This window comes from Sinocyclocheilus grahami, unplaced genomic scaffold (genome assembly GCF_001515645.1).
Source record: "Sinocyclocheilus grahami isolate Dianchi unplaced genomic scaffold, SAMN03320097.WGS_v1.1 scaffold1072.1, whole genome shotgun sequence".
Taxonomy (NCBI): Eukaryota; Metazoa; Chordata; class Actinopteri; order Cypriniformes; family Cyprinidae; genus Sinocyclocheilus; species Sinocyclocheilus grahami.
In genome coordinates, this window is record NW_015506251.1 from 174,151 (window position 1) to 185,960 (window position 11,810).

An 11,810-nucleotide genomic window follows, 5' to 3' on the forward strand; every position below is an offset into this window, starting at 1 on the left:
TGTGTGTGTGTGTGTGTGTGTGTGTGTGTGTCTGTGTCTGTGTCTGTGTCTGTGTCTGTGTGTGTGTGTGTGTGTAACACGTGTGTGTGTGTGTGTGTCAGATCTGCCCATGTGCTCGCCGCTCTGTCACGCCGCTCTCAAGACGCTCCAGCGCTGGGAGCAGCTGCTTCTCAAGAGGCTGGAGATTTCCGGAGGTCCTCCGTCGAGGTTCATCTGCACGCAGCTGCTGGAGGAGAGCGTGTCATCGGGTCCGGCTCTGCTGAGGCGCAAAGCACTGTTCGAGTCCTCCAACACACCCTTCAGGTGCGGCAGACTCATCACACGCACTTATGCAACCCAAAGCACTCGGCTGAAACAGCAGGTTTTGGTTTTGTAGGGCTGAAATCATCGACTGAAACAGTGACTTTAATTGGTGTTTCTCCAATGGTGCGTTTTGATCTCTCATTTTTAATCTAGAATTTAAATTTTTTTTTTACGTGTCACACACACACACACACACAGACACACACTCACACACACACACACACACACACACGTGTTACACACACACACACACACACACACAGAGACACACACACACACACACACACACACACACACACACAGAGACACACACACACACAGAGACACACACACAAATTCAGTTGATATTATCAGGAACTGTAATCAATAAATGTGTTTTTGTGGCTCTTTAATGTGTGCTGACAGAAGCTCTTTCTACTACTAGTTACGGCACCAAAACAAGCTTTTATTACAGCTGCTGTTTATATTTAGACTAGTGATGCGCCGAATTGAAAATTCTGGAACAAAACCGAAAAATCAGGATGCACCCAAAACTTTTTTTTTTAATTTTTTTTTTTAAAAAGCTTATGTAAGAATATTTTTTGTATAATTGTATCAATACTATTTTTTTTATTCATTTTACCTAAGCACCTAAATTTAAATTTTTGGAAAATAAAATAAATGTTATTTAATAATCAATTACTTATTCAGATTTATAAAAAAAAAAAATTTGAATCGCACGAAAGTCAGTTTTTATGTGAATTATGTTTCTACTCATTTGTTGGTGAACTATAAACTTTTAAACAATGACTGTAATAATTTCTTTTCAAGAGAGATTTATTCAAACATGCATTAAATAATGAAGACATCACTAGCAGGTTAATTAAAAGTATAATGAATATGTAATGCAGTGCTTATATTTATGAAATTAAATCGCTTTTCGCGATGTAAAATTTTGCCATGAAGTGTTTTCGAATTTTATCACGTTAATGTAAAAAGTTTTGTGTGATATAACTTGTGTTTGTTCGTTTGCTGGTTTTTATTGTATTTGTTTTTGCCATGAATATAGCCTTTGATGCTGACATGGCATTAAATAAATATATACTACACGATGCAAATCGTTGCAATGCAGCTTTACAGAAAATGAAAGTTTCTACATTATATTTAGCGATATTTAGTCATTTATAAAAATGCTGCTATCTAGAGGTTTTTTTCTCTTCTAGCTGACTAACGAGATATGCTCATTAACTGGCTTTTCTTCAATGACCTTTTTTTTCCCAAAACCACATTTTAAGCTGAAATTACCCTAATTTCAACAACAAAATGTACTAGAAACTTAATTCATAATTAAAATAGCGACACAAGAACTGTCTTATGTACAATTTAAATGTGTACATTTGCTTAATTAATTGATTATGAAATAACCTCTATTTTCAGTAAGTGCCTCCTGAACTGTCGCTAGTTTTGTGACGAGTGTGTTTCCGCTCTCAGGTCTCGCCGGCGTGCCGCTCTTCCCGTCAGACGGCTGTGGCAGTATCTGGTCAAACAGGAGGAGGTTCAGGAGATGTTCATACGCAACATCTTCACCAAGAAACGCGATCCGAACGAGGTACTTGTGTCTGTTCACCATCAGCTGCTCGTTTGCACGCCTCCTGATTGTGTTTTAACAGCCAGCCGCTCTGTCGAGTCATTAGTATGGTGTTGCACTTGTGTTATGTTTGTAATTAACCGTCTAATCGTGGCCTGTGATTGACCTGCATGTTTGAATCTCCACACACACCCAGGTATCTAACACAGCTTCTGCTCCTTCATCTTCATCATCATCATCCAGTCGTGAGGCTCTTTAAGATGCACGATTACCTGCAAATCAACATGAAATCACAGCTGACTGTAATTTATAATCCTGCTCTGGTTCACTTCTGCTTGTTGATGTAAAGCATGCACACTGAGCATTAGTGAATGACATTTATTCTCCTCAAGCACTGAGAGGCCTTTTAAAGAGTCCGCATCAGGGACGTAACGATTCACTCAACTCACGACGCCATACTGATTCACAATATGATATAATAAAAGAGCAGCGTTTATTCAAAATAGAAATCTTTTGTAACAATATACACTACCGGTCAAAAGTTTGGGGTCGGCAGATTTTTTTTTCTTTTTCTTTATTTGAAAGAAATGAATGCTTTTATTCAGCAAAGATGTGTTAAAATGATAAAAAGTGACAATAAAGACTTATATTTTGAATAAATGCTGTTTTTTAAAAGTTTTTATTAATCAAATAATCCTGGAAAAGTATCACAGGTTCCAAAAAAAACAGCAGGAGGCGCTCATGCAGCAGCAGATACAGCGTTTCCTTGGTTACCGCCGTTAACACAGCAGCTGCGCTTATAAACACTGCATTAATATGCATTACAGAGACCAGATGAGACGAAACACCATCTAAACTTTCCTGCAGACAAGTCAGTTCTCCTCAGAGACACATTCATATAAACCCCGACTGTATCGCCTTTCCTTTAACATCTCAACCCACATCAATCCTCACTTATCGATTTTCAACCGGTGCATCGTTGCATCCCTAGTCAGGATAAATGTCTGAATAATAAAGATGATAAGTGGTGAGTGTTTGTGCAGATCGAGGCCGACCTGGGGTTTCCTGGAGGAAAGGCTCGCATCATCCATAAGGAGTCTGACATCATCACGGCGTTCGCCATCAATAAGGTGCCGTGACGTGCTGCGGCTGTGCCTGCGTGTGATCTGTGACGCGCCGCATGTAAGCAGCCTCTCTCTGTCTTCCAGGCCAATCGCAACTGTTTAGTGATCGCCTCCAGCCACGACATCCAGGAGCTGGATGTGTCCTACATCCTCGCCTCGCAGATCCTGACCTGGGTCGATGACGAGAACGAGGCCGAGGTCAAAGGGTGAGCTCCGCATTCGAGTACAGTCATCCTGCCTTAGCAACTCAAGTCAGCTTTATTTCTAGATTGTGTCAAAGCAGCTTCACAGAGTCAAACAGAAAAATAGTGTCAATAATGCACAAGGACAATAACAAAGAGTCATTTTCCAGCTAAAAACGGCAATGCAACATCGTAGAACTTACTCTTAAAAGGACAGTTCTGCTAAAAATGTCATCATTTACTCACCTTCATGTCGTTTTAAACCTGTATGAGTTTCTTTCTTCTGCTGAACACAATAGAAGATATTTTGAAGAACGTATACAGTTGGCGGTAGCCATCGACTTCCATAGTATGAAAAAACACTGGAAGTAGTGTTAATTTTGTCAGCCGTCTTAGTTTTTAATGAAATTAACTCTAAGTGGAAGTCGATGGCTACCGGCAGCTGTTTGGTTCCCAACATCATGCTGCAGTGTTGTTCTCGAGTAAACACTCACATTTACCGTCAGCTGGAGTTCCTGAGAGGAAATGTGTGTGATCATGTGATGTGCTTGTGTTGTTTGGCAGGACGGATGACTTCCTGGTGGTTCACGCTCGGGACGACTTCAGCGCGCTTCACGGCAGCACACCCTACACCCACAGCAGCCCCGGGACACCCATCAACATGCCCTGGCTGGGGGGCCTGCAGACGGGCCGAGGAGCCGCCGTGGTGAGCAGCGCTAGCAACACTCAATCTGTCCTGCTCCGGACACGCTAACACTCGCTCACGCTCTTCTGTGTTCTCGCAGCTCATCAAACGCAACATCAACAACGTGAGGCGGATGACGTCACACCCCACGCTGCCCTACTGTGAGTGCCTGCTTCCACACCCGCTTACACACCGCTCACTCTAACTAACAACATATGTGACCCTGGAGCACAAAACCTGTCATAAGGGTCAATTTTGTGAATTTATGCATCAGCTGAAAGCTGAATAAATCAGCTTTCCATTGATGTATGGTTTGTTAGGATCGGACAATATTTGAAAATCTGGAATCTGAGGGTGCAAAAAAATCTAAATATTGAGAAAATCATCTTTAAAGTTGTTCAAATGAAGTCCTTAGCAATGCATATTACTAATCAAACATTAAGTTTTGATATATTTACGGTAGGAAATTTACAAAATATCTTCATGGAACATGATCTTTACTTAATATCCTAATGATTTTTGGCATAAAAGAGAAATGTATAATTGTGACCCATACAATGTATTGTTGGCTATTGCTACAAATATCCCCCAGCGACTCAACACTGCTTTTGTGCTGCAGGGTCACATACGTGTCATTTTTGTCAGATTCCTCTGTTTATAAAGAATGTTTAGTTGCTTTAAATGCCACTATGCTCAGAAAGATCTCAGTCTGAACGAGAAACGTTTCATCAGGAATAATTGTACGTTTTTGATCAAATATTGAAATGAAAGATCATCAGTAATGATGTGAGTGGGATCTTGCTATGAAAACAGCCATAGATGCTGATATGACAATAAAAACATTAAGTATTTGAAATAAAATAAACATTAATTGAAATAAAATGCTAGTTGCCAAGGTGACATCTCTCAACTTTATGTACTAAAATAACTTAATAAATAAAAATATACGTATTTAAAACAAAAACTAATAAAAATGACAAAAACATGCAACAAATGTGTGTGTGTGTGTTTGTATGCTTTTGTGTGTGTGTGTGTGTGTGTGTGTGTGTGTGTGTGTGTGTGACTCTGGAGCACAATCCCAGACATAAGGGTCCATTTTTTCAAATTAAATTGAGATTTATGCATCATCTGAAAGCTGAATAAATAAGCTTTCCATTGATGTATGGATTGTTAGGATCGGACAATATTTGGCTGAGATACAACTATTTGAAAATCTGGAATCTGAGGGTGCAAAAAAATCTAAATATTGAGAAAATCATCTTTAAAGTTGTTCAAATGAAGTTCTTAGCAATGCATATTACTAATCAAACATTAAGTTTTGATATATTTACGGTAGGAAATTTACAAAATATCTTCATGGAACATGATCTTTACTTAATATCCTAATGATTTTTGGCATAAAAGAGAAATGTATAATTGTGACCCATACAATGTATTGTTGGCTATTGCTACAAATATCCCCCAGCGACTCAACACTGCTTTTGTGCTGCAGGGTCACATACGTGTCATTTTTGTCAGATTCCTCTGTTTATAAAGAATGTTTAGTTGCTTTAAATGCCACTATGCTCAGAAAGATCTCAGTGAATGTTTTCAGAAACGTTTCATCAGGAATAATCGTACGTTTTTGATCAAATATTGAAATGAAAGATCATCAGTAATGATGTGAGTGGGATCTTGCTATGAAAACAGCCATAGATGCTGATATGACAATAAAAACATTAAGTATTTGAAATAAAATAAACATTAATTGAAATAAAATGCTAGTTGCCAAGGTGACATCTCTCAACTTTATGTACTAAAATAACTTAATAAATAAAAATATACGTATTTAAAACAAAAACTAATAAAAATGACAAAAACATGCAACAAATGTGTGTGTGTGTGTTTGTATGCTTTTGTGTGTGTGTGTGTGTGTGTGTGTGTGTGTGTGTGTGTAGATCTGACCGGAGCTCAGGACGGCAGCGTGCGCATGTTTGAGTGGGGTCACTCACAGCAGATCACCTGCTTCAGGAGCCCCGGAAACTGCAGGGTCACCAGAATACGCTTCAATTATCAGGGCAATAAGGTGCATCACAGTCGTTAGGAATCACTAGTGTGAGAGCACTGTGTGTGACTGTAGCATGTGTAAACCAGCTCACGTGTGTGTGTGTGTGTGTGTGTGTGTGTGTGTGTGTGTGTGTGAGTGTTTGTGTTTGTGTGTGTTTTTGTGTGTGTGCGTGAGTGTGTGTTTTTGTGTGTGCGTGTGTGTGTGTGTGTGTGCGTGCACGTGCATGCGCGTGAGTGTGTGTGTGTGTGTGTCTGTGAGTGTGTGTTTGTTTGTGTGTGTGAGTGTTTGTTTGTTTGTTTGTGCGTGTGCGTGTGTGTGTCTGTGTGCGTGTGCGCGCGTGTGTCTGTGTGCGTGTGTGTGTGTGTGTGTGTGTTGTAGTTCGGGATCATGGATGCAGACGGAGCGCTCAGTCTCTGGCAGACCAGCACCTCAGGAAACGCTCCCAAACCCTATCTGGTACATCCATCGCTCTCCTTGTTCCTCCTGCTCATTAGAGCGTTTTAAAATTTTTGTTTTTTATTTATTTTTATCAAAAATACAGTTAAATTATGAAATATTAGTACAGTTTAAAACAGCTGTTTTCTGTGTGAATATGTGTTAAACTGTAATGTATTTCTGTGATGCGCAGCTGTATTTTCAGCATCATTCCTCCAGTCTTCAGTGAAACATGATCTTCAGAAATCAGTATAATATGCTGATCTGCTGCTCGAGAAACATTTCTGATTATTATCAATGTTGAACACAGTCGTGCTGCACAATATTTTTATGGAAAATGTGGTACAAAAATAATTGAGCAGCAGATCAGCATATTAGACTGATTTCTGAAGATCATGTGACACTGAAGACTGGAGGAATGATGCTGAAAATACAGCTGCGCATCACAGAAATACATTACACTTTAACACATATTCACACAGAAAACAGCTGTTTTACATTCTAATAATATTTCATAATTTAACTATTTTTGTTCAAATAATTGCAGTTACTCACACTGTTCAGTGCAATATCTTGTAGATTCACTCCTGTGTACTCATATTCATAACACTGTAAATATGTTCACAATCTTGTCACGTTTATTGTGTCTCAAACTGTCTCTGTGCACTTTTATATTTTATTGTTTAAGTTCATTATTGTGTGGTGGTGTATGTGTATCTGTGCACTGGAAGCTTCGCTATTGGGAATGAAGCTAGAATTGTGATTTTGTTGGTTTGGATGCACCGATAACATCTTTGCCATTCTTAATGTGTCTGTGTCGAATAAACCTACATTTCTTAGTGTAAAACCGCTGTGTTCTCTTCATCATGTGATCGTCTCCTTCTTTTCCTGCAGACGCTTCAGTGTCACAGTAAGACGGCGAATGACTTTGTGTTTGTGGGCTCGTCGTCTCTCATCGCCACCGCAGGCCTGTCCACAGACAACAGGTACAGCCGGACACAAACACAGAAAAATCTGAAAAATGTAAGCTTCACTTCATAAAGACACTGTCTCGTCACAGGAACGTGTGTCTGTGGGATACTCTGGTCACGCCAGCATACAGTCTGGTTCACGGTAAGTCATCTCTCACACACACACACTCACTCTCACACACACACACACACACTCACTCTCACACACACACACACACACTCACTCTCACACACACACACACACACTCACTCTCACACACACACACACACACTCACTCTCACACACACACACACTCTCTGGCAGACCAGCACCTCAGGAAACGCTCCCAAACCCTATCTGGTACATCCATCGCTCTCCTTGTTCCTCCTGCTCATTAGAGCGTTTTAAAATTTTTGTTTTTTATTTATTTTTATCAAAAATACAGTTAAATTATGAAATATTAGTACAGTTTAAAACAGCTGTTTTCTGTGTGAATATGTGTTAAACTGTAATGTATTTCTGTGATGTGCAGCTGTATTTTCAGCATCATTCCTCCAGTCTTCAGTGAAACATGATCTTCAGAAATCAGTATAATATGCTGATCTGCTGCTCGAGAAACATTTCTGATTATTATCAATGTTGAACACAGTCGTGCTGCACAATATTTTTATGGAAAATGTGGTACAAAAATAATTGAGCAGCAGATCAGCATATTAGACTGATTTCTGAAGATCATGTGACACTGAAGACTGGAGGAATGATGCTGAAAATACAGCTGCGCATCACAGAAATACATTACACTTTAACACATATTCACACAGAAAACAGCTGTTTTACATTCTAATAATATTTCATAATTTAACTATTTTTGTTCAAATAATTGCAGTTACTCACACTGTTCAGTGCAATATCTTGTAGATTCACTCCTGTGTACTCATATTCATAACACTGTAAATATGTTCACAATCTTGTCACGTTTATTGTGTCTCAAACTGTCTCTGTGCACTTTTATATTTTATTGTTTAAGTTCATTATTGTGTGGTGGTGTATGTGTATCTGTGCACTGGAAGCTTCGCTATTGGGAATGAAGCTAGAATTGTGATTTTGTTGGTTTGGATGCACCGATAACATCTTTGCCATTCTTAATGTGTCTGTGTCGAATAAACCTACATTTCTTAGTGTAAAACCGCTGTGTTCTCTTCATCATGTGATCGTCTCCTTCTTTTCCTGCAGACGCTTCAGTGTCACAGTAAGACGGCGAATGACTTTGTGTTTGTGGGCTCGTCGTCTCTCATCGCCACCGCAGGCCTGTCCACAGACAACAGGTACAGCCGGACACAAACACAGAAAAATCTGAAAAATGTAAGCTTCACTTCATAAAGACACTGTCTCGTCACAGGAACGTGTGTCTGTGGGATACTCTGGTCACGCCAGCATACAGTCTGGTTCACGGTAAGTCATCTCTCACACACACACACTCACTCTCACACACTCGCACTCTCTCACACACGCACTCACACTCTCTCGCACACACACACTCACTCTCTCTCTCACTCACACTCTCTCGCACACACACACTCACTCTCTCTCTCACTCACACTCTCTCGCACACACACACTCACTCTCTCTCTCACTCACACTCTCTCGCACACACACACTCACTCTCTCTCTCACTCACACTCTCTCGCACACACACACTCACTCTCTCTCTCACTCACACTCTCTCGCACACACACACTCACTCTCTCTCTCACTCACACTCTCTCGCACACACACACTCACTCTCTCTCTCACTCACACTCTCTCGCACACACACACTCACTCTCTCTCTCACTCACACTCTCTCGCACACACACACTCACTCTCTCTCTCACTCACACTCTCTCGCACACACACACTCACTCTCTCTCTCACTCACACTCTCTCGCACACACACACTCACTCTCTCTCTCACTCACACTCTCTCGCACACACACACTCACTCTCTCTCTCACTCACACTCTCTCGCACACACACACTCACTCTCTCTCTCACTCACACTCTCTCGCACACACACACTCACTCTCTCTCTCACTCACACTCTCTCGCACACACACACTCACTCTCTCTCTCACTCACACTCTCTCGCACACACACACTCACTCTCTCTCTCACTCACACTCTCTCGCACACACACACTCACTCTCTCTCTCACTCACACTCTCTCGCACACACACACTCACTCTCTCTCTCACTCACACTCTCTCGCACACACACACTCACTCTCTCTCTCACTCACACTCTCTCGCACACACACACTCACTCTCTCTCTCACTCACACTCTCTCGCACACACACACTCACTCTCTCTCTCACTCACACTCTCTCGCACACACACACTCACTCTCTCTCTCACTCACACTCTCTCGCACACACACACTCACTCTCTCTCTCACTCACACTCTCTCGCACACACACACTCACTCTCTCTCTCACTCACACTCTCTCGCACACACACACTCACTCTCTCTCTCACTCACACTCTCTCGCACACACACACTCACTCTCTCTCTCACTCACACTCTCTCGCACACACACACTCACTCTCTCTCTCACTCACACTCTCTCGCACACACACACTCACTCTCTCTCTCACTCACACTCTCTCGCACACACACACTCACTCTCTCTCTCACTCACACTCTCTCGCACACACACACTCACTCTCTCTCTCACTCACACTCTCTCGCACACACACACTCACTCTCTCTCTCACTCACACTCTCTCGCACACACACACTCACTCTCTCTCTCACTCACACTCTCTCGCACACACACACTCACTCTCTCTCTCACTCACACTCTCTCGCACACACACACTCACACACACACACCACACACTCTCACTCTCACACACACACACACACATGCTCTCACACACATGCTCTCACACACACGCTCTCACACACACACACTCACACACACACACCACACACTCTCACTCTCACACACACACACACACATGCTCTCACACACACGCTCTCACACACACACACTCACACACACACACCACACACTCTCACTCTCACACACACACACACACATGCTCTCACACACACGCTCTCACACACACACACTCACACACACACACACACACACTCTCTCACACACTGTAGAAGCGTGTCTAAACGAGTCGTGTGCTGCAGGCTTCAGCTGTCACGAGTCCGGCTCCACGGTTCTGGCTCTGGCGTCTAAACAGCAGCTGCTGCTCAGCGGAGGCCGGAAGGGCTGCATCAGTGTTCTGGACCTCAGTCTGAAGATCCAGCGCCAGAGTTTCCAGGCGCACGACTCGGCCGTCAAAGCACTGGCCGTCGACGCCAGCGAGAGCTGCTTCATGAGCGGATCGGCCGAGGGCAACATCAAGGTCTGAGCCTCACCCTTTATATACTCTCATAGCTCAGATCTTCTATTAGCTTTTAGTTTGACATTTTCAGTTTTCATTTTAGTTTTTTTTTTTTTACTTTTATTATTATTACATTTTTTTTAGCCTTTGTTTATATCAGTTTTTAGTACCTTTTTGTAAAAATTTACTACTTAGTAATTGTAGCTGTATTTCAGTTAGTTTCCAAGGCAACATTTCTAATTAAAAATTTCATATAATATTTATCTGTCATTTTATTTTAGCTTTATTTCAATTTGCTTTGAGAGTTACTGGAGAACAGGAGATGGTGAACAGGTTTTGATCTGAAGTGAAAGAGAGTGTATGTAAATGAAGCCTGTTTTTAAGGACCATTCAGATTTGTTGTGCATTTTTCATAAAAATTCAACACATTTTCCTCTTTACAAATTCCTATTACTATAATACAAAAAAGTCATTATTTTTATGATAATAGTAAAAAAGTTTAATGTGTGTGTATTACTGCTTTTTTTAACATATTAAAGTAAAATGTTTAATTATTATTAATGTGTAAATTACTATATGTATGTGTGTGTGTGTGTATATATATATTATTTATTATAAATTATATATAATAATATATAATATATAAATATTATATTTAAAATATAATTATAATAAATATAATTTATTATATTTTTATGTAATACTTATAAATATATTTAAAATATATAAATGTTATTATTATTATTGTATAGTATTATATATTTATAAAAATGTCAGATTTTTTTTTAACATTGTTAAAACTTTTTAAATATAAAACTATAATAATTTGTATATTTTGTATATATATATATAATTATTTGTAGCATTTTACATTTATAAAAAATCTTTTAAAAAATCAGTAATAAAATTATAGTTAAAAAAAATACTAAATAAACAAACCATTTGTTCTCATCACAGCAATGAGAATTTGAACTGAGAATATATAAATTGTCATGAGAATGCAAACAAAGCTTAATGGTTCTTAAAATAGACCTGTTTTTTTTGTGCTGCACAAAATGATAAATATTCTAGCTGATCGCAGGGAATAACTGTTGTGTGTGTGTGTGTGTGTGTGTGTGTGTGTGTCTCTGTGTGT

The 11,810-nt window shown here is 40.2% G+C and overlaps 1 protein-coding gene across 1 annotated transcript in view; it reads left to right on the forward strand.

Annotated features, from left to right (window-relative positions):
• LOC107566395 (dmX-like protein 1) overlaps nucleotides 1–11,810 on the forward strand; it is a 48,179-nt gene that overhangs the window by 34,025 nt on the left and 2,344 nt on the right. Inside the window, exons 15-25 of the mRNA XM_016251841.1 lie at nucleotides 102–303; nucleotides 1,774–1,891; nucleotides 2,914–3,000; nucleotides 3,079–3,200; nucleotides 3,741–3,882; nucleotides 3,962–4,022; nucleotides 5,799–5,926; nucleotides 6,287–6,364; nucleotides 7,238–7,329; nucleotides 7,404–7,456; nucleotides 10,479–10,700. Coding sequence (XP_016107327.1) covers nucleotides 102–303; nucleotides 1,774–1,891; nucleotides 2,914–3,000; nucleotides 3,079–3,200; nucleotides 3,741–3,882; nucleotides 3,962–4,022; nucleotides 5,799–5,926; nucleotides 6,287–6,364; nucleotides 7,238–7,329; nucleotides 7,404–7,456; nucleotides 10,479–10,700 — 1,305 coding nt within the window. The remainder of the gene's footprint in view (nucleotides 1–101; nucleotides 304–1,773; nucleotides 1,892–2,913; nucleotides 3,001–3,078; nucleotides 3,201–3,740; nucleotides 3,883–3,961; nucleotides 4,023–5,798; nucleotides 5,927–6,286; nucleotides 6,365–7,237; nucleotides 7,330–7,403; nucleotides 7,457–10,478; nucleotides 10,701–11,810) is intronic.